The sequence below is a fragment of the Myxine glutinosa genome, chromosome 6 (genome assembly GCF_964187855.1).
Source record: "Myxine glutinosa chromosome 6, kmMyxGlut1.1, whole genome shotgun sequence".
Taxonomy (NCBI): Eukaryota; Metazoa; Chordata; class Myxini; order Myxiniformes; family Myxinidae; genus Myxine; species Myxine glutinosa.
In genome coordinates this window covers 96,060,529-96,082,960 of record NC_136266.1, presented here as the reverse complement: position 1 = coordinate 96,082,960, position 22,432 = coordinate 96,060,529, and the positions used below count along the sequence as shown (strand labels likewise).

Genomic DNA, 22,432 nt, shown 5'->3' with positions numbered 1-22,432 from the left:
TTACACGCAAAGTATTGACATGGGCAATGAGGAAGTTAGGAGTGGAGGAATGGTTGATCACAGTAGTGATGGCAATGTACAAAAGAGCGCACACAGCTGTATGGACGAAGGACGGGAACAGTGGTGAGTTTGAGGTGAAGGTGGGAGTGCATCAGGGGTCGGTACTAAGTCCACTACTATTTGTAGCTGTGATGGAGGTGCTGGCTCAGAACGTAAAGGAGGGTTTACCGTGGGAGTTGTTGTATGCAGATGATCTGGTGTTGATTGCGGAAAGTATGGATGGACTGAAGGAAAAGATGAACAAGTAGAAGGAATGTATGGAGACAAAAGGTCTGAAGGTGAATATCGGAAAGACGAAGGTGATAGCAAGTGGTAAAGCATGTGGTGAGGTGGAAAGAACTGGGAAGTGGCCCTGTGCTGCTTGCAGGAAGGGTGTCAGAGTGAACTCCATTCATTGTACAATGTGCGCTGAGTGGGTTCATCAAAAATGTAGTGGTCTGAGAGGGTCATTAACCAGTCAAGTGTGGCAGCTACATTCAAATGTAAGGTGTGCACAGAGGGAGCTGCAGATGGAGGAAATGTTGAGTTGGATCTTGGAGACGGCGTGAAGCTGGAAGGTGTGAAAACATTTTGCTACCTCGGAGACATGCTGAATGGAGAAGGTGGATCAGACTCGGCAACGGTTGCTAGAGTGAGATGTGCATGGAAGAAGTTTCGGGAACTGAGTGGCATGCTGATGAGGAGGGGTGTCGTTGAAGCTGAAGGGAAAGGTGTATGCTGCATGTGTGAGAAGTGTTATGATTTATGGGAGCGAGACATGGGTAATGAACGTAGAGCAGCAACGAAGGTTGGAAAGGGTGGAAATGCGAATGGTTCGATGGATGTGCGGAGTATCGTTGAGAGAGGGGAAGACAAATGATGAATTGCGAAAAATGATGGGAATAGAGCCTGTGATTGATGCTGTGAAGAGGAACAGGTTGAGATGGTTTGGTCATGTGTTGAGGAAGGATGAACGTGTCTGGTTGAGAAGAGTGATGGAAATTAATGTAGAAGGAAGTAGAGGACGGGGAAGACCGAGAAAGACTTGGCTAAAGATGGTGGAAGAAGAAATGCGGGCAAGGGGGTTAACAAGGAGAGATGCAGAAAATAGGGCAAGATGGAGAAGATTGTCATGGGGACCGCAAGGCGAAGCCCCGCTCTAGCAGGGAAAATGGCCTTAAAATGCATGTTGTTATTGTGTGTTGTTGTTGTTACCTACCTAATTCATTCACCAAATTTTGTCCGAATCCGTCCACAAATTTGAGACATCAGGCGATGCATGGTTTTGGCCCCATCTCTCAATGGTGAAGAATCACTTTTTTTTTTTTTTTAAATCCGCGAGACAGACACACACACACACACACACACACACACACACACACACACACACACACACACACACACACACACACACACACACACACACACACACACACACACACACACACACACACACACGGGTAAGTGCCATCAATTCCCGGGATACTTTGGTATCAGCGACGTCACAACAATGGCGCCGCTTTTCTCACCGCACTCAGTGCGGCATTTCCTCAGGAGGAATTTCCTCCTCCCCATGGATGCCAACCGATGGGGATTGTCCATGCTCTGTTCATTAAAATGCCGAACGTCAAGCAAGGAAGCACCACGTACCATTTTTGAAGTCTTTGGTATGACTCTGCCATGTTTGAACTGCAGACCTCCCAGACTTGGAGCGGACACTAACCATTACACCACCAAGTCTGGCAAAAAGATTTTAAAATTTCTGGGATCCAGATTCGCAACTTCACCAAAAATTGAATCGATTTGTCCTGTAAAACACCCAACCTGTCTACCAAGTTTCGTCTGAATCAGTCCATGACATTTTGAGATATGGAGTTGTATATAGCTTTTAGCCCGATCACTCAATGATGAAGAATCACGTAGAAAATCCGGATCTTCACCAAAATTGAATCAATCCTTCCTTATCAGACACTCAACGTACCCACGAAATTTCATCCGAATCCATCCACAACTTTTTGATACATCTTGTTCAGACAGATAAACAGACAGACGGATGAAAACAAAATGTCTGCCTACCTTCAGTGGCAGAGATAATTAACTACCGTCTCGGATTTGTATTTATATCCACAGCAACAATGTGAACATGTCAATTGTGGCAAAGCCAAGCATACCCACAAAGTATCCAATGAGCGTGCAGTGGAAATAAGACACGCGCTGCATGCGTGATGGAATTCCACCAGGCCCAGGAAATGCTGGCGTTCCTGGATCGCCACCAGCACATCCACCACCACTGCTGCTGCTCGCATTACTGGATTGTTTCTTGTGGTTGTCGTAACGCAATACAAAGCAAAGGAGCAGGCCTGGCATGACGATGTCCCCAATGCCCAACATGGAGAAGTGACTGCCACTGGAGCTATGTTCGGAAATGTGGGAGGAGTAAGGGTGGGTGTGAGGATAGGGGGAGGAGAGGGCAACAGCAGTGCCACAAAGTGATTTTAATCATTTTATATTGAAACTTAGCATTACGGTAATTTCATTTACAAACAGGAAGTGATCCATAAAATAAACTTTCTTCTCCAAAATTTCCAGTGGTGATTTACACATTTCTGGCCGCTCTTAATTGCCCAAGTTTATTGGCCTAAACATTGCAGCAAGTTTGCTGAACAGTGGGATTTTACTCCAAGTTTTTGTCGCTAAATCCACTACCAGTTGGGCAGTGAATATGCACTCATTTTCACATGAGGACTTCAAACATCTAAACATGGAAGTTACAATGATTAGGAATGACAACTGAATACACAGCAAGAATCACAAGGTAAATGAATTGCTTCCAGAGTTCCTGAAGCCATTGCACAACAGGTTCAAGTGTTTGGCAAAAATAAGTCATGAAGAGCATGTAAGTACTGCGAAAAATGCATTTTAAATCATGGATACCTGGGAAAAACGAGTTTTCCAGGCAAAGAAAGACGAGGCCCTTCTCGTGCAGCATGTGGGAAATGCAGCTTGCGGGACAGCACATCTATGGGGTTGTCTGCAGGCTGGGTGGCAACTTTCACCATCACATTGCTGTTGAATATGTAAGCCGAGAAGAAGACCTGGCATGGAGCAATCGGAGTATTAGCCATACACGTCCCAAGTAGCATAAACATGAGGAACCCCACATACTCTAATCTCAAGCGGGGCCTTGGTAAATCTAAAATAAAACACCGCCAAAAACGCAAGTATATTGTACAGCAACAACAAATATAACGAGAAAGCATCCAAAAATGCAAAGCCTGTCCTTGTCCCTTTGTATTCAGACGTCGTCTTCTTCTTTCTTCTTCTTCTCTATGCTCAAAATAACGAAAACAGTTTAAACAAGAAAGAGCAATCAGAGATTGCAAACCCTCGCCAGGATGGGGCTTTAGTGGTTTTTAAGGCGTTTGCGTTAAAACAAATATGGTGGCCGAACCATGTGACCGATGACATTTTTTTTTTTTTTTTCCTTCACCAATTTATCCCTAGATGACAAGAAATTTCATCTTAATCGGATGAAGTTTTGTACTTGTCGAATTATGACGTCATAATGGAGGTACAGTCATGGCTAAAAATATTGGCACCCTTGCACTTTTTTCAAATAATGCACCATTTCTTCCAGAAAATTGTTGAAATGAAAAAATATTTTGGTATCCACATATGTATTTCTTTGGTTTGCAGTGGAACAAAATTTTAAAAAGTTGAAAAAATTACGACATCTTAGCTTATTCCACAAAGAAATCCTAAAATGGCCCGGACAATATTATTGGCACCTTTAAGAAGTTGTTGGAAATAAATAGATTTCAAGCAGGTGATTCTCCTTTACTTTGTAACTGAACTCACCTGTGGTGAGTTGCAGGTGCCTGCAATATGAAAATCACTCATTCAACCAGTTTGAATAGAGAAAAGGAGTCATTCTGCTGTTTTGTGTCACTGTTTGTACTGCAATGAACATGGAGAAAAGAAAGAAAAACCAGGGAATTGTCTGAGGTCAGACAAAATTTTTTTAGCCAAGCATGGACAACCTCAAGGCTACAAGTCCATCTCCAGAGACCTTTATGTTCCTGTGTCCACCGTACGCAATGTTATCAGGAAGGTTAATGCCCATGGCACTGTAGCCAACCTCCCTGGACGTGGCAGCAAGAGAAAACTTGATCGAATATTACAGTGAAGGATTGTTCGAATGGTGGAGAAAGCATCCCTTTGAACACCAGTGGGGAGATCTGTAAACAGCAGTTGGGAGAAGGCACCCTTCAAATCTGGGAGAACTGGAGCAGTTTGCACAAGACGAGTGGGCCAAACTGCCCGTAGAGAGGTGTAGGAAGCTCATTCATGGCTATAGGAAGCGCTTGACTACAGTTATTTTGTCCAAAGGCTGTGCTACCAAATATTGACGTGTGTGTATATATATATATATATATATATATATATATATATACATATATACATATATACATATATATATATATATATATATATATATATATATATATATATATATATATATATATATATATATATATATATATATATATATATATATATATATATATATATATATATATATATACAGTGGAACCTCGACTTACGAGTGCCCCAACTTACGAGTTTTTCGAGATACGAGCCGTCACTCTGGCAGTTTATTGCTTTGAGATGCGAGCCGAGATCCGAGTTACGAGCTTTCGCCACCCGGTCACGTGGTTATCTTGCCGTGCACGTACAGTATCTCCGGCGCAAAACGGCTCTCTCAGGGTCAAACTCGGTATCGTTTTGAGCGCACGGTTCAGACCTTCAAGAAAACGTTTATTTTGTAAATATCGAGCCACGCGTTCAAAAGATATGACTGGTTTTGTTCGCCGGCACGTCGGTGCTCGAATCGGCTCGCGGTAAAATCCAACACGTCCTTTGTCGGGTCCGTCTGAGACAACCACCGGGCCTAGAACGCTGGGACCGGTCTCGTTGGATAGGCCTGGATTAGATCTCGAAACGCTGGAAGCTGCACCTCTCTGTGATAATCTTGTGGACCATGACAAGAGATCGTGCGACACGTGGTTATCTTGCCGTGCAAGTACAGTATCTCTGCCGTCAACTTGTTCAGAGTGCCGGCGATAGCTCGCCTTCTCTTTGTGGAAAACACGGTGAGATCCTTAACATCCAACAACTAATGGGACGCAAACGGGGCGCCAAGTTTAGCGGTACACACATTGATGAATCACCCTGCCTGTGATTCACCCATGACAGGTTATAGCTGGGTCGGGATTCAAACCCAGGCTGGACAGTTTAGACTTTAGAGTCAAGTGTGCGTACCTCCAGTCCAGGCCATCCTGCCAGCTTGTATGCTGCATACAGGTGAAATATAAAGCGCGAGATATTTTTATATATACTGTATATTAAAAAAAAAATTGGTGTGGTTTTTGGCGGGCTGGAACGGATTAATAGCATTTCAATGGGGAAATTTGATTTGAGATACGAGCAATTTGAGTTACGAGCTCGGTCACAGAACGAATTAAACTCGTAAGTCAAGGTTTCACTGTATATACATACATACATACATACATACATACATACATACATACATACATACATACATACATACATACATACATACATACATACATACATACATACATACATACATACATACATACATACATACATACATACATACATATATATATATATATATATATATATATATATATATATATATATATATATATATATATATATATATATATATATATATATATATATATATATATATTATACCAGTAGAAGCCGAGAAACGAATTTTCAGTCCCAATGTTAAAGTTGCATACAGAGAAACCGCCCCCAAAAAAGGGGCTCTGCACCTCCCTTGATTTCCATACAATAAGCAATTTGATGTGGTACAATACTCATGATGACACTGAAATTCAGGTTTAAGAATAATTATGTTTTAAATACGAACAAAATGCATTTGGTCATTGTACAAGATGTTCATTTGTTCATTATTCAAGACGATATAAAAGACTTGAAAAAGTAAGGGGAAAAAAAAAAATTCAACCCAGACTGAGTTCGAACCGACAACCCTCAGTTTGGGAGTCTGATGCCTTATCCATTAGGTCATTGGGCCAGCACATTACATCTGTTGTAATAATATTTTGAAGAGTTATAAAGTGTGTATATATTTATAAATATTTCTTTATGTTTATACATTTATATATATTTAATTTTAAAGCAACAACTATAGAACTTAGGTGGAATTTGTTTCGAAAGCCATTAACTACACCAATTGGCCGATGTATATTCCAAGTTTGAACTAGTTTCATTGTATAGCCCTTGAGATATGAGCGCCAACACATTTTGGGTGGATGGACGGACAGACAGACGGACACCAACATGATTGAGGGTTTTCAAAATAAAACTCAAGAATGCATAAACAGACGTTGCTGAAATTTGGAACATATTACCTCAATGCACAAAGCATTTACTTCTGAAATTTGCAGCCAATTTTGTCCAGTAGAAGCCGAGAAACGTATTTTCAGTCCCCATGTTAAAGCTGAATATATATATTGAATGATCGTTTTAAGGCCATTTTCCCTGCTAGAGCAGGGGTTAGCCTTGCGGGCCCCATGACAATCAGTGTTCCCTGTTTGAGGCAATGTTTTTTTTATGGCCGGATGCCCTTCCTGGCGCCAACCCTCAGTCACCTCTTACGATGCGCAGGGATACGGTGTACCTATTCTAAACCGGGGTACACACCGGGATCATTCATCCCAGCAAGCTGGTACTCAATTTGCCGACCTCGGAAGGATGACAGGCTGAGTCAACCCCCCTGGTGTTAATTTAGCGATCGACCGGGATTCGAACCCAGGATCCTAGGATCCCAAGCCGGCACCCTAACCGCTAAGCCAACACCATGCTTAGCAAAAGCTGCATACAGAGAAATGATCCCTGATATAAAGGGAGGGGCGCTTTGCGCATCACTTTGATCAACACCTTTGCCAATGGTAATGGCTTTGTTCAATGCGTCAAACTATTCAACAACTAATTTTATAAAACATACCAAAATTGCATGTTTTGATTTGCAATTTTCCAATTGTGCTATTTGCAGAATATGCTTCCTTGCACATTTTACAAATTATTTCACACAATATATATATATACGTAGTGTGTTCAAAAAGTATCCGAACCTTTATTTTTCGTGCGTAAAAAAAAAGAATGGAGGATCTCGCGAGATCTTGGAGACGGCGGCAGGGATTTTCGAAGCTCCACACGGTCTCCACGTTTTTCGAAGTTAAGTCTGTTCACAATTGTATTTTGTCGAAACTGTATTTATCTTTCGGTGTGTGAAGTTATTGTGTGCAACTTTGGTTGTTTCTCGGTGTTTATCTTTCATAAATTGATCGTCTGTTTGCCGTGTCGCGAGCAAGGCCTTGTACAGTGTGCACTGTACAACCTTGAGGCTTTGTTTTTCTCTCAGTGGTCCGTCGTTTGTGATCCAATAACTTTCGTTCTCTGTATTCCCAGTCTTTTCACCCATAGCCTACTTCGTTGTGTAAATCTCAACTCAAAAAAAATAAAAAAAAATTCCCTTCTCTGTTCTCATTCGTTTATTCATTCTTATTCGTTCGTTCGTTCTTCGACCACGTGTTTCTCCCCCATTTCCCCAGATAGTTTTCACTGTTATTAACCTTCAATGTTTACACTTTCCCCTCAAGTTATGTATTCCGTCATATTTTATAACACGTTTTTCTTCTTCTTCTTTAAAAGGCTGCTTTCGACTTGCTCACCAAATCAATTCATCCCCAAAAAAATATCCATCTCCTATAGTGCCTTTTTTCTACATTCCCTAAACTCTCCTGCACTCCATCCTCCATCCAGCGTCCTTAAACGTATTTTTAACTCGAAGGTCACAAGAAACTCATTTTGCAATAAATGTTCGTTTCCCATAAATCGTACACTTTCAAAAATCCAATCTCACCCCTCCCCTCCAAATCTTCCCCATAACCCCTCCCCTCCAAATCTTCCCCATCACCCCTCCCCTCCAAATCTTCCCCATCACCCATCCCTTTCAAATCTCCCCCCTTGCCCCCTCCCTCCTAAACTACCCCCTCACCCCTCCCCGCCAAGACGCCCCCTCGCCCCTCCCCTCCTAGACTCCTGCCTCACCCCTCCCCTCCAAATCTCCCCCATATCCCATCCCTTTCAAATCCCTACCCTTGTCCCTTCCCTCCCAAACTCCCCCCTCACCCCTCCCCTTCAAATCTCCCCACCCTCATTGCTTCTCAATTTCCCCCCTCTCGCTCCCCCTCCTCAAAGCGTCCTCCCCGCTTCTTCCCCCTTCAAACTCTCACCTCTATCTCCCCCAACCTTCTGCCTCGCTCTTCCCCCTCCTCAAATAACACCTCATTGTGGCTCACCCAATCACCATCAAACCTTTTGTCCGCCCCATCCTTCCCTTTCTCCGAGCTATTCTGAAATCTCTGACACACCTTCAACAGCTCTCCCTACCTCTTCCACCTCTTCCACATCTTACCCTACCCCTCCTCCCCCCTGTTCTGTATCTGATGCTCCCCCTTCCTCTTCATTAACGGTATGGACCTCAAACATCCGGGGCCTTCGTTCAAACTTAACTGATCTCTCCATACAGGTTGCTTCTGTCAAACCAGACGTGATCTGCTTAACAGAAACTTTCCTCCTTTATGATGTCTCTGATTCCATAGTATCTCTCCCGGGCTACTCCCTCCTCCGGTATGATAGACCTGAGCCTCGTCTTGGAGGCGGGGTTGCTATCTTTATCAAAAACTCTCTTCCTCACTCGCCCTGCACTGCACTCTCTCCACCTCACCCCCAGGAATACCTCTGGCTACGGCTTCCCCTTCGCTCCCACCTCTTGTTCATATGTGTGTTGTACCGTCCACCAAACAGTGATGACTCCATCTACATCTCGCTGTCTGATGATATGGACCAACTTCTATCTACTCATCCCAACTCTCTCTTCCTCATATGTGGTGATTTCAACTGTCATCATGCCAGTTGGCTGGGTGTGGGTACCTCTCTCACCAGCCATGGCTCCTCAGCAAAGGACTTCTGCGACTCACTGGGACTGACACAATCTGTCAATTTCCCGACCCGGATCTCAGTCAACGGAACATCTTCTCTTCTGGACTTGGTTATGACTAACTTCCCTGAAAATGTCTGCTGCTCTTCTTCTGCTCCGATCGGATCATCTGATCATGTCCTTGTTAAAGTGGACATCTCTCTGACCATCCTCAGGGAGCCTGCTCAGCGTCGACGAGTCTGGCATTTCACTCAGGCCAACTGGCACGGTCTTCAAGCAGCCATCAATCATCTGGACTGGTCTCCCATCTCTACCACCTCTGACATCAACTCATCCTGGGAATTCTTCCAAAGTAAATTGCTCTCTCTCATGCACAGATTTATCCCATCTCGTCTTCAGTTGTCATACCCTTCCTCCCGTCCATGGTACACGGAATCTTGTGGTGAGGCTGTTGCCCAGAAACAACTTGCCTTCGTCTCCTGGAAAGCAAATCCAACGGAAGGAAATCTCATTTCCTTTCACAAAGCCCGAAACAAGTGTGTGTCCACCCTCAGGAGAGCCAGGAAACAATATCTCTCCGTTCTCAAGACCGAACTCTCTTATCTGTCTCCCTCTTCCAAATCCTGGTGGCGTCTGGTCAAATCCGTTTCTGGTGTTTGTTCCCCCTCCATCCCCTCCCTTACCTCAAACGGCTACACAGCTGACTCCGCACGTGAAAAAGCTGAATGCCTCAACTCTGTGTTTGCCTCTAAATCTTGTGTCCCAAACCCATCCCTCTCTGTACCCACCATACCCAGTCGTACCCTGCTGCTCCTGGACTCCGTGTCCTTTCCTCCTGACAAGGTGGAAAAGTTTCTGTCAACCCTCGACTCTGATTCTGCAACTGGACCCGACGGCATCAGCCCACGGGTCCTAAAATCCTGCTCTGCTGCTCTATCTCACCCTCTCTCTGTTCTCTTCACCCTCTCTTTTGCTCAAGGTCAACTGCCATCTGCTTGGAAATCAGCCAACATCACCGCTTTGCACAAAAAAGGTGCAAAAACAGATCCTAGCAACTACAGACCAATCAGCCTTCTCCCAATTATCAGCAAAGTCATGGAATCCATCATTGCTTCTGATATGAAATCTTTCCTCTTCTCCAATGGCTTGATCTCTGATCATCAATTTGGTTTCAGACCAGGTCACTCTACTCTGGACATGCTGCTTCTGCTGTCTCAACAATGGATGGAGGTCCTCAATGCCAAACAGGAAATTAGAGCTGTCTCCCTCGACATATCACGTGCCTTCGACACGGTCTGGCACCCCGCTCTGCTCACCAAACTCTCCTCCTTTGGTATCCATGGAAATCTCCACGCATGGCTGGCGGACTTCCTCTCTAGTCGTCGTCAACGTGTGGCCCTGAATGGGTTTCTCTCATCTCCTCTTCCTGTTCAGGCTGGAGTTCCCCAAGGCAGTGTTCTGGGCCCCGTGCTTTTTCTGGTCTTCATCAATGATCTCTCTGACTCTCTCGAAAATCCTCTCTATCTCTTTGCTGATGACTCCACTCTCTGCCGCTCCATTCCTCTTCCCTCAGATCGGCAGTCTGCTGCCTCCTCACTCTCTGAAGACCTGGACAAAATCACAGACTGGTCAAACAAGTGGAACATGTCTTTCAATCCTGACAAATCTCACACTCTTACTATGTCTCTCCGAAAAGATCGACTGGACAACCCTCCCATCTACTTTCTCAACAATCCTCTCCAAGAAGTTCTGTCGCTCAAGATTTTGGGTCTCACTATCTGCCATGATCTTTCTTGGGAAAACCACATTTCCAAGCTGGCCTCCAAAGCCAGTCGCCGACTGGGCATCCTCCGTCGTGCGAAGTCCTTCCTCGGCACACCTGAGCTCCTCACCACATACAAGGCTTTCATCCGCAGCTCAATGGAATACTGTTCTCCCCTATGGGCCGGTGCTCCTGCCTCACACCTAGCTCGGCTTCACGCTGTTGAAACCAAAGCTTTCAGAATTATTGGAATCTCCCGCGATGAAGCTATCTCTGAGGGCCTTTCACTCACTCACCGCAGGCAGGTAGGTGGTCTTTCTGTCTTCTACCGACTCCTCTCCGGCCTTGCACCCCCAGCTCTCTCTGTGCTCTGTCCCCCAAATATTCCTACAGGTCGCACAAGATCTGCCAGCAACCCTCTGATGGTTAAACTGCCTAAATCTCGGCTCTCCGCTCACCTTCACTCTTTCATTCCTCTTTTCTCCCGCCTCTGGAACAAACTCCCTCACTCCCTTCAATCCCACTCCTCCCTCCAGGTCTTTAAAACAGCTGTTCACCACCATCTCTTATCTTCCCCCATCCAAAACCTTGATCTTTTCTACCCCCGCTAATTCACCCCAGATCCACCTTGTTTGAAATTCCAACTTCTTTCCTGGAAGTCCTGGCAGTGTCCATATGTTTTATACCTCTCCCACTGCCCCCTTCCCACGCCCCCCCCCCCAAAGCCCTCGCCCTCTCTCAGATCTCTCGATGTCACCATGTCTCTCGGTCCCTGCTCTCAAATGTTGTGTTTGTGTCCTTCCCCCTCTCTCCCCATCTTGTCTACCGCTCCCTATGTTATATGTTTTATGTGTCGGTTTGTCTTTCTGTGTGATTAATGTTCGCTCTTTCACGAGCCTCGATCTTGTATACAAAAAAAAAAAAAAAAAAAAAAAAAAAAAAGAAGCCAGGGAGGCGTTGATTGGTGCACGTATGTAGGCGATCCTAATGCACACGCGTGAATTTTTTCACACCTGCAGAAGTTGTCATTCGATAGCAGACCGCCAATGAGTGAGGACATGTAAGTGAGCGCCGTCGGATTTTCGTTTTTGACAAAATGACGGAAAAACTTGAACAACGCTACTGCATCAAATTTTGTGTTTCATCAAACTTGCATCAAAACTGCAACTTGGTTTCTGGGTCGTACCCATAAACCCAGGACTCATCGCCAGTGATCACTGTGTTGAGGAAGCTGGGATCGCTGTTCACAGTCTCCAGCATGTCCTGTGCGATCTCCAAACGGAGTTGCTTCTGCTCAATCGTTAGCAGCTTTGGTACGAACTTCGCTGAGATTCTCCTGAAGCCCAAATCCTCCTTCATAATGGAATGAACGGTGTTGAATCTTGCGGATCGTTTCCACTTGGGAATCGCCAAGCTTTACACAAAATTTGATGCAGTAGCGTTGTTCAAGTTTTTCCGTCATTTTGTCAAAAACGAAAATCCGACGGCGCTCGCTTACATGTCCTCACTCATCGGCGGTCTGCCGTCGAATGACAGCTTCTGCAGGTGTGAAAAAATTCACGCGTGTGCATTAGGATCGCCTACATACGTGCACCAATCAACGCCTCCCTAGCTTCTTTTTTTTTACGCACGAAAAATAAAGGTCGGATACTTTTTGAACACAGTAGTATATATATATATTATACAATATCTATATTATAATAGCCGTAGATGATTCTGTCTGTCTGTCTGTCTATCTGTTGGGTGTCTGTCCGGGGTGTGGCTTACTCGGTTTGCAGAGTAGCTCCACCCATAGCTCCACCCATTCTGGGAGTGGCTTCATATAATTATAAACAAATATCCACGATTTTATTAACTCGTATAGCTTTGAGGCCTGTTTTGTAGGCCCGTGGTGTCTTGCTCTCTCTCCCAGTTTTATTTCAAATCAAATTCGATATATCATTTCATTTTTCACAGTCGCTAACATAGTTTTAGACTCGGTTGAAAAAAAACGGGAAGAAAATCCGATGAAAGTTGCCGTTTATAGAACGAAATGAATTCTCAAAGGCCTGTAACTTCAAGGCCATTGAGTCTCTCTCACGCCTTTATCTCCAATCTAACTCACCATATGATTTCATTTTTATCGATGGTTTTAGACTCGGTGTCAGCAATAATTGAGAACATTCCACACACGTGGGAAAATGCAGAGATATATATTTTAAAATCGCGTCATGGTGTATCATACACCGCCCAACAAGACACCGACGGCAACGTGTCGACATATATTAAAAATTCGCTTTTGCTTTTCCGTTAAGATATATTACTTTTTCGTTTGATGACAGTCGTCACAAAAACGTCAACAATGATGCCGACATATATTTCTTCGTTTTTATTTCATTCAACATTATTAATAATATTGGCATTATTAACATCACACCATTTCTGAATCTGATGACTTGCCAGTAACCATTTTGTAAAAATGAATGTGCAGCATCTAACTCAATATGTCGAAATATCACACACGTCCATGCCCGTGGGATTCCCACGGGTGACCCCGCTAGTCTTATTATAATGGAGCAAACGTATAGTTACGTATCTCTGTATATTTGTGACCAAAAAGTCTTCTTGAAATATATATAAAACCGAAAAACACGGTCCGCGAATCTGTGAGGCGGTGAAGCCGAGTGACTATACATCTATTAATTACGTACTGTTTGAACATCTGTTGCATCCTGCCTATTAATTACGTAGGTCTATTAATTATATACTGTTGGAATATACCTTTGACCCTTTATAGACTGCTGATACCCTGAGAACTTTGAAGATACCAAGACACTTAAGACCACCAAGACCCCTAATAGACCCCAAAGACTCATATAGACCCTTACAGACCCCAAAGACCCTTATAGACCCTTAGAGACCCCAAAGACTCTCAAAGACCCAAAATAACCCAAACACTCAAAATATCCGAAAAAAACAAAAAACTGAAAGACTGAAAATATCCGAAAGACTGAAAATATCCGAAAGACTGAAAATATCCGAAAGACTGAAAATATCTGAAAGACTGAAAATATCTGAAAGACTGAAAATATCCGAAAGATTGAAAATATCCGAAAGACTCAAATATCCGAAAGACTCAAATATCCGAAAGACTCAAATATCCGAAAGACTCAAATATCCGAAAGACTAAAATAATCGAAAGACTCAAATATCCAAAAGACTCAAATATCCGAAAGACTCAAACTACCCGAAAGACTCAAACTACCCGAAAGACCCGAAATACCCCTAAGACACAAAATACCCCAAAGGCAATAGAAGACCCAAAAAGACCCCAAAGACCCAAAAGATCCTTAAACACCCTGAAGACTCCAAAGACCCATAAGACCCCCGAAGATCCAAAAGATCCTTAAGATGCTTTAGACCCATTAAACCAGCTTGGACACGACCATTTATAGCTGAAGACCACTTAGACCTTTTTAGATTACAAATAAATTCCAAATAAATAATATCACTAATATTACAAATAAATTTGTTCAAAAAAATGTTGGTATTATGATTGGTGTAAATCATGACAATGAACAACTCACTTGCTCAGCGGCATGTAATTAATAGACGTATTCAGGTTTCAATGGTATCTTTTTATTATAATGGAGCAAACGTATATGGTTATGTGTGTATATTTGTGACCAAAACTTGTTCTTCAAATTTTCTTTAACAAATTTTATCATGTTGTTTATAAATATATAAAGCTAAGAAACACATTCGTGGCTTATCTGTATTCATCAGCACTAATGTTTTTGTTACTTTGACTTGATTAATCGAGATCGAGATCGTTATATGGGCAAAATAATACATTTGACATAAAAAATTGGCCCAAAGTCTAAGGTAAGCGGTGTATTGGGGGCACGTCTGCTCTAAGGCTGGCAGTTCAACTTTCCCAACCAGTCTTTGATAAATTTTTGTTGTCTATCAAAATCCACCATGGTCTTTATACAATGCTAACCCAAGAAACACATTCGTGACGTACCTGTATTCATCAGCGCTAATTCTTTGTTACTTTTACTTCATTAATAGACCAAGATAAGCGGTGTATTGGGGGCACGTCTGCTCTGTAAGGCTGGCAGCTCGAATTTCCATTGCAGCTTTTGATAAATTTGCATTGATCTTCCCTTCCAGCTCGAACTGATAATTTAAAATAAATATAAATTTGTGCTCAGTTCCTTTTTATTTATACGTGTTGGGTTCCGATTTCTGATTTGAAGTATACTGTACATTCAATCAGAGCACAAAAAATATTTGGCCGACCTCCACCACCATCCCCCCCCCCCCCCAAAAGCATCCACCACCACCCCCCCGCTCCCCCTCCACCATCCTTCCACAATGCCCGATCCACCATCACTACCACCACTAACCCACACCCACCATTCCCACCTTCCCTCACTCCCAGTCCCAAAGAAAGCAGGCATGATAAAAGATCTGCACCGACGTGTGGTGAGGCGCGCGGAGCACACAGATCCACGCTAGTTACATAAATTAACAATTTGACCAGAGGTCCCCCTCTGTCCAGCTTAATCGTTAAGGTGGCTGACTTGAGATTTGAAGGTCTCGAGTTTGAGCCCGTCGTGCCATTGAAATAGCACTAGGTGGGATGACTCGGCCTGTCATCCTTCCGAGGTCGGCAAAATGAGTACCAGCTTAGTGGAGTAATAAGCCATGTGAGTATCCTGCGTCGGAGTGGCGACCCTTCCAGGATTGTACTCCTGAGCCAAATTAAACTGCTTTGGCAGCCCTATGCTCCTCACGACGTGAAAGGAATGGTGATTATTCATTATTCCCCCTCTCTCCCGTTTTGAAAACAGTATCACAAGCTCACCCAAAAGACGTCATATACAAGCAGGCCCGAAAGCAGGAGACAGGAGACCTTGAGACTCGGCAGTCGGACGAAGGCGATCATGGCCACGCATAGACCCATTGCCAAAGCTGTGGATGAGAATGGATGAAGAGGAGGAGTTTCAATTTTTTTCTCACGTCTTGTATTTGTATGTATTGCAACCCCTGCTTCCCATCTGGCTCCATTGTGCAAACAGGAACGTTTCTGCACCAAATAATGATACTGGGAATTTTTTTGGGTTTAGCCTTGAAGGTTCATTGCACACAAACTATTCTCTGGAATTTGGGACCAAAGGGAGCAAGCAGTAAGTGGAAAACACACGGCAGCGAGCAGTCAGTCATGCATGCGTGCGTTATCTGCAAAGGTCAAACAACAGCTCCTTGGGCGAGTCGCAAAACAGCTTTGAAATTGTGCAAGGCGAGAACCAGCCGGATTCACATCGACCGCTTGAACGAGCAAGGGCAAGGGAAAAGGTTGGTGCAGGGGAAGGGCAGGGGTGTACCATCCATGAGAAGCCAATGTCCAGTGAGGACCCAGATCAGCACCAAGGCGATGGAGAGTGAAAAAGAAAGCAACTCGGCCATGGTGAACCGGCCACAACATCCGAATGAGATTCTGCACAAAATAAACAGAATACTTGTGATTGCAATAACAAGCTCTGACAAATAACCGATTACATTCCAGAGTGCAACGCTGAAATATTCACCCACAGACCTATATTTTTCTGGCAAAACAGACAGATACCAATCAAATAAACAAGAGGAAAAATTCAGTTCAGGCAGCATTGGAACAAGGAATTTAGACATAGGAGGCCATTTGGCCCATCATGCTTGTGCTTGATCCACAACCAATAAATGTGTGAGGGATGAACAAACATTGACAGCACAATAGGTACTGTCCTCTACCAAAATGCTAAACCCAACCCCACACCCCTCCCTCAAATTCCATTGATCACTGAAAGGGGTTGGAGTGAGGTTTCATCGATCAATCTTTATTTGATCAAACTCATAAACAATGCAAGAACACACTTGTAACACACCAAGAAGTACCGAACTTGATGTGCTTGCAAAGTAGCACATAATTAACGCATTGCAGCTGAAGATGCACAAGTGCTGATAAAAAAATATGGTAACGGGGAAAGAAGGGACACCATCCCACCGAGAAGGGAACCTACTTGTATTGAGGTGTGCATGGCTTCATGACATATTGGCACATGGGCAGCAGAAGGAATGCAAAAGCAATAGTCGCCAACACTGCACGTTGTGGAAGAGGGCCCATTGGAGGGTAATAAACAGGATGTGGATGAAGGAATAAGGAAGAAAGAGGGTGCGGGGGAGGGAGGAACACAAGTTACCTCTTCACATAGTATTTGTGAAAAGAACCATTTTACTCAAAACTGGACTTGCCAGGCAACTATGTGGAGACTTGAACTGTGTACTACAACAGCTGCAAGCTGAGTCAGCATGTGTTGCACACTGAAATGTTAATGCCCATGAATGACAGCTGTGCATGCTGATATATACAGTGCATTCAGAAAGTATTCAGACCCCTTCATTTTTTTTCACACTTTATGTTGCAGCCTTATGCTGAAATCGTTTAAATTCATTTTTTCCCTCATCAATCTACACTCAATACCCCATAATGACAAAGACAGGTTTGCAAATTTATTAAAAAGAAAAAACTGAAATATCACATTGACTGCATTTTATATTTTATACCGGACCACGACAGCCAATCCATTTGTCTGTAAAGTTCAAATCAAGGGCCTGGCGTATACTGGCAGCGTAATGAGCAGGCGCACCATCATGCATGAACCACATTTGGCCATCATCGAGTGGAAATACATGCTGCTCAAACATTTGAAGGTAATTTGCAGCATTCACATTTTCTTCGAAAAATATTAGTCCAGCAATGCCTCCAGAAGAAATGCCTGCCCAGATGGACACACTAGCTTGATACTGGACGTTGTGCTCAACAGTAAATCGTGGGTTGTTTACTGCCCATATCACGTTATAAAGATAAAGTAAACTTGGATTCATCTGACCACAAGATCCTGTTCTGCAAACCATTGTCCATTTCCATTAACCCAAGCAATGTCTCACAATTCTCACATGCCTCAATGCGCCTGTCAAAATCATCCTCAGATAGTTGGTGAATTAATCTGGGTATGTATAGTTTCACCTTACGGTCCTTTAGTATTCTTCGAAACGATGATCGGATTATGTTGGCGACGTTTGATAAACGACGAGTTGATAATGGTGTGTTACTGTCGAGTTGTTGTTGAATGACCGCCTTGCTTTCCTCAGTTCGAACAGTATGAGGCCTACCTGGTGACTGTTTTAGAAGAAGGCTGCCGGTTTCATCAAACTGCTTGTTTATTCTGCCGATGTTTCTTCTGTCAATTGCGTCGGCGCCACATTCTTTGACAAGTTGTCTGTGAACTTCAGCGGAATTTCCAGATACAGAATACAAGTGTACAGCGGAAATTGTCTGTTTCACGATATCCTCCATCATATTCGGGCGTCTAATTCACAATGAACTGAACTAATGCAAAGACAAACGCGTGCAGCACAGTGAGTGAATCTCATTCCAATTTATATCACGTGATGCACGTCACCCTGTTGCGTATCACGTGATGCCTGTGCGTGTTGAAGCGGTCACATCCATTTACAAGTAATCATGTTTTGTTTTGCACATATCCATATATATATATATATCTAATTAAATAGACTAGACTGTAGAGTCTAGACTATTCATTGCTTAATAATGTGGTCAATAGAAGTACAATTGACTTTTAAGACCACTGTTAATGCAAACGGCAGTAATCTCATTATGTGACCGGGGTGTGTGTGTGTGTGTGTGTGTGTGTGTGTGTGTGTGTGTGTGTGTGTGTGTGTGTGTGTGTGTGTGTGTTACTTGCAAAATCGAAGATGTTGATGTGACCGGTGTGCGTGCGTGCGTGTTACTTGCAAAATCGAAGATGTTGATGTGACCGTTGTGCGTGTGTGCGTGTGTTACTTGCAAAATCGAAGATGTTTCAAGTATATTGGTTGGTCTTGTGTGTTATTCTGTCTGTCTGTCTGTCTGTCTATCGGCTACAGGTCACAATCTTAAACTGATCTTCACAAAACTTCATCAGATGGCAGAGTTGGTCATGAGGAAGAAACGTATTGAATTTGGGGTGAAAGGTCATCTTGAGGTCAAATTTCTAAAATTGTCATTTTTCATCCGATTGACTTGAAAATTAAACAGCGATTGCGTAGTGCCTCATTGAATTGGGAAAGCAATTATTTTAAGGTCAAAAGGTCAAAAGTCAACTCGAGGTCAAACTTCTAAAATCATCAATTTACATCTGAACAATCGTCAATTTACATCTGAACAATCGTCAATTTTCATCCGATCAACCTCAAAATTACAAAGCAATTGAATTGTACATCATGGAATTGGGAAACCAACTATTTTAAGGTTGAAAGGTCAAAGGTCAACTCATAGTCACACTTCTAAAATCATCAATTTTCATCTGAACAATCACCAATTTTCATCCTATTAACTTGAAAATTAAACAGCAATTGCATGGTGCATCACTGAATTGGGAAACCCACTATTTTAAGGTCAAAGGTCAACTTCTAATCATCAATTTTAATGCGATTCTTTTTCATCTGAAAAAATCATTCATTTTAATCCGATTGATCCGAGCTTTGATCAAGAAAGTAAATTTCACTCTCAACGAAATGTACAATTTAATTGTCCTACGCAGATTCTCTATTTAAATATGTATCGCTGCAAGAGGTGCGAGAGGATATTTCAAGTCTCCGCCCTTTACAGTGCAGTGAGGTATTTTGAATTGCATGGCGAGAGGTATTTTGGAGAGGCATTTTGAAATACACGTTTGAATAATGACGACAACATAACCCCGTATTCAACTGCTCCCGTATTCAACAAATCGTACACAGCAAGTCAGTGCAACTTTGTGTCTTGTGCGTTTTCCCTTCCCTCCTGATGACAAATTACTAAACTCATTCTTTTCCACAATGGGAAGGCACATGCTTACATACCATGGCAACAGTTATTCAACCTGGCTCGTATTACAAGACACTACACGGGTTATAAAGTGCCAGAGGGAGGGGAGTATAATATGGTGGATTTAAAGGTGCGGTAAACTGGATTTTCTGACAATCATCTCAATTACATTCCAAAACAATACTTTCGCAATTACAAGGTAATCATTTGCAGGCCACAGCTGATTCGCTGCACCCTCGCAGTCAATGATCAAACAAAGAAATACCGCACTTCAACCACTTACATTCAACCTAACAACCAATAGCAAACAACAACCCAAACATTAAAAACAAATTTTATATCAAACCTTCATACAACACAAATACCAAACCGCACTCAGTCATGCGCACGTACTTGTGTTTATGTGCAGCTATTCACACTCATCTAGCATCATCTAAATTGCATAAACAGAGAGCACTGTCGTGCAAGCAACCTGTATGGATACCTGCAGTGCAAATGGTGAAAACAACTTGAACCGAATCAAAGAAGAAGAACATGATGAGCAGAGATACGGACGCACCAACAGGCAAGAAGAGAGCCTGGGTAGAATCGATAGTTTGGATACCTGAGGGAATAGTCACACGTGGATTATCAAGTTGTATCACATTCCCCATGAGAATCCTTGGGTTGGGAGATGGGACATATCGCGCGGCGCGTATTACTGTTATCCACGATTGTGGATAATGGACGGCCTCTTAAAAAAAGTTTCATGCTGCTTACTGTTGCTTGAACTCGTGCTCGAGATGGTCAAGGCACCGGTGCCGTTTCCACTGCATTCCTTTTCTTTCTCCTGGCATTCCTCATCCATATTCAATGAGCTGATGGCAATAAAAATGAGAGCCTATCACACAAACCTTAATAACCATCGATGGCTACACTCTGCAGCAGCACGACATTTCCTCACTCATCCGAGCAACCCCGCAAGTAACAAGCATCTGGCAGTGCTAACGGATCATCTATTTTCCCAAGCAAGGTCCCCAGATCAACAATCCTATGGCTCGCCAAAGCGTCAAACACACAGAAGTAATGCAACACGTGTCCTCAATGATCCGCAACAACCTAGGGGATTGAGCGAGTGCTTCGAAAATGGCATTTCGCCAGGGATTGGTAGCTAATGGGCAAGCAGGCATTGAAGTTCTCAGTAATTACACGTGGATTGACTGGATTCATCTGTATTTTCAACAATGACTGGCAAACAAGGACAAGATGACATTTGCACAAGTTGGAATGATCTTGGACGTGCTTTATTGAGGCAAAAGGGATTGGGGGTGTTCAGGGGCAGAAGGGGGTTAAGCACATGTTTTATGAAAGAAGAAAGCAACAAAGAAAAGTTTGCGAATGAACAAAAAGCTGACATTGAACAGCCTTTAAATTGTGAATTCCAACACAAACTGCCGTTTCTGATGGTTTCGTTAGCAAATCACAAACCCTAAACTTCCGTTTCAATTTGTGAATGTCGATGATTTTTTTTTAATTCAGCCATTTCAAAAAAATATGCAGAGGAAAGATCAAATGGTACAAGACACCCATTCTGCTCTGACTCGGCCTTCTCAAGTTTAATGACAGGTATGGATGGCATACGAGGTGCACACGAGCATAATTGAGACTCGGAGGTCACAGACGTCTCGGCAAAGATTGATCAAAAATAAAAAGGGACATTTGCTGTTTTTTGTGAAGTGCGACAGCCATGTCGAGTTATATTAATATTAGCAAATGCAGAAAGATGGCCAATGGAATGCCATGGCAGGCTGCGATGCTGAAATAAGTTTACTATTCATTGTAAATTGTTGGAAGAGGGTTGGTGCTATTTTATTATTATATCACAAAATTGGACAAGCATGGTGTCAGAAGCTATTATTGGTAGAATTACCATGTTGCAATTAGAAATAGGGATACAAGCAAGGTGGTTCACCGATGACCTTGAGGCAGGGTACTGCAGCCTCACCTCCCCTGGTCTGTGTGATGCTTGCTAGTTAGCCTGTCTGCCCACACAGCTGGAAATGGGGTCTTGCGTTAGCACACGCACACACTTTGCGTTGTGCATGGGTGCATGTGCAGGGCATAGCCTTTTTACCATTTGAGTTGTTGTCATCACATTTTCAACAAACCCTTAGTATAAGATATGGAAAACACTCATTAGTAATTGGGTCAAAATGTCAAAGGGCAAGGTCACAGTGAGCACAAACAGGCCTTATTTGTCTGCCACGCAGCACAAGACGGTCGGGTTTTGTAAGGATCTTGATGCACTTGGGGTAACACCAACATCCTTGTAATTCATGTGTCCTAATATGTTTGTCATGCATGCGGTCCATGTATAAGCGCTCCACGATGAGCCTTAGATTAATGTAAAAATGTTTTTATTTAAGACAAAGGAGAGAATGATCACGTGCTCAGACACAACTTACAAATTCCCTAAATTGTTTCGTTTGCAAACAAGCTTGGGCATGTTGATGTCGTTCTAACTACTGTTACACCACCCATCTATGTGGCAATCTTCGTTTATCCCATTTGGCTTTACTTCCTCCCTATTATGATGAAGAGGTAAACAATATGGTTCATAGTTGTAATGATCGAAGCAGTCGTGTGTGTGTGTGTGTGTGTGTGTGTGTGTGTGTGTGTGTGTGTGTGTGTATTGGATTAG

The 22,432-nt window shown here is 43.1% G+C and overlaps 2 protein-coding genes across 3 annotated transcripts in view; one reads left to right on the top strand and one right to left on the bottom strand.

Annotated features, from left to right (window-relative positions):
• Positions 1-22,432, top strand: part of LOC137430068 (acetyl-CoA carboxylase 1) — a 763,460-nt gene that overhangs the window by 97,398 nt on the left and 643,630 nt on the right. The window lies entirely within an intron of this gene.
• The window catches only part of SPPL3 (signal peptide peptidase like 3), a 154,946-nt gene that overhangs the window by 13,712 nt on the left and 118,802 nt on the right, over positions 1-22,432 (bottom strand). For both annotated transcript variants that reach the window (XM_068120577.2, XM_068120573.2), the window contains exons 3-9: positions 20,512-20,609; positions 20,237-20,356; positions 16,907-16,985; positions 16,235-16,347; positions 15,715-15,821; positions 2,974-3,134; positions 2,211-2,452 (exon numbers count right to left, since the gene is read on the bottom strand). In XM_068120577.2, coding sequence (XP_067976678.2) covers positions 2,211-2,452; positions 2,974-3,134; positions 15,715-15,821; positions 16,235-16,347; positions 16,907-16,985; positions 20,237-20,356; positions 20,512-20,609 — 920 coding nt within the window. The remainder of the gene's footprint in view (positions 1-2,210; positions 2,453-2,973; positions 3,135-15,714; positions 15,822-16,234; positions 16,348-16,906; positions 16,986-20,236; positions 20,357-20,511; positions 20,610-22,432) is intronic.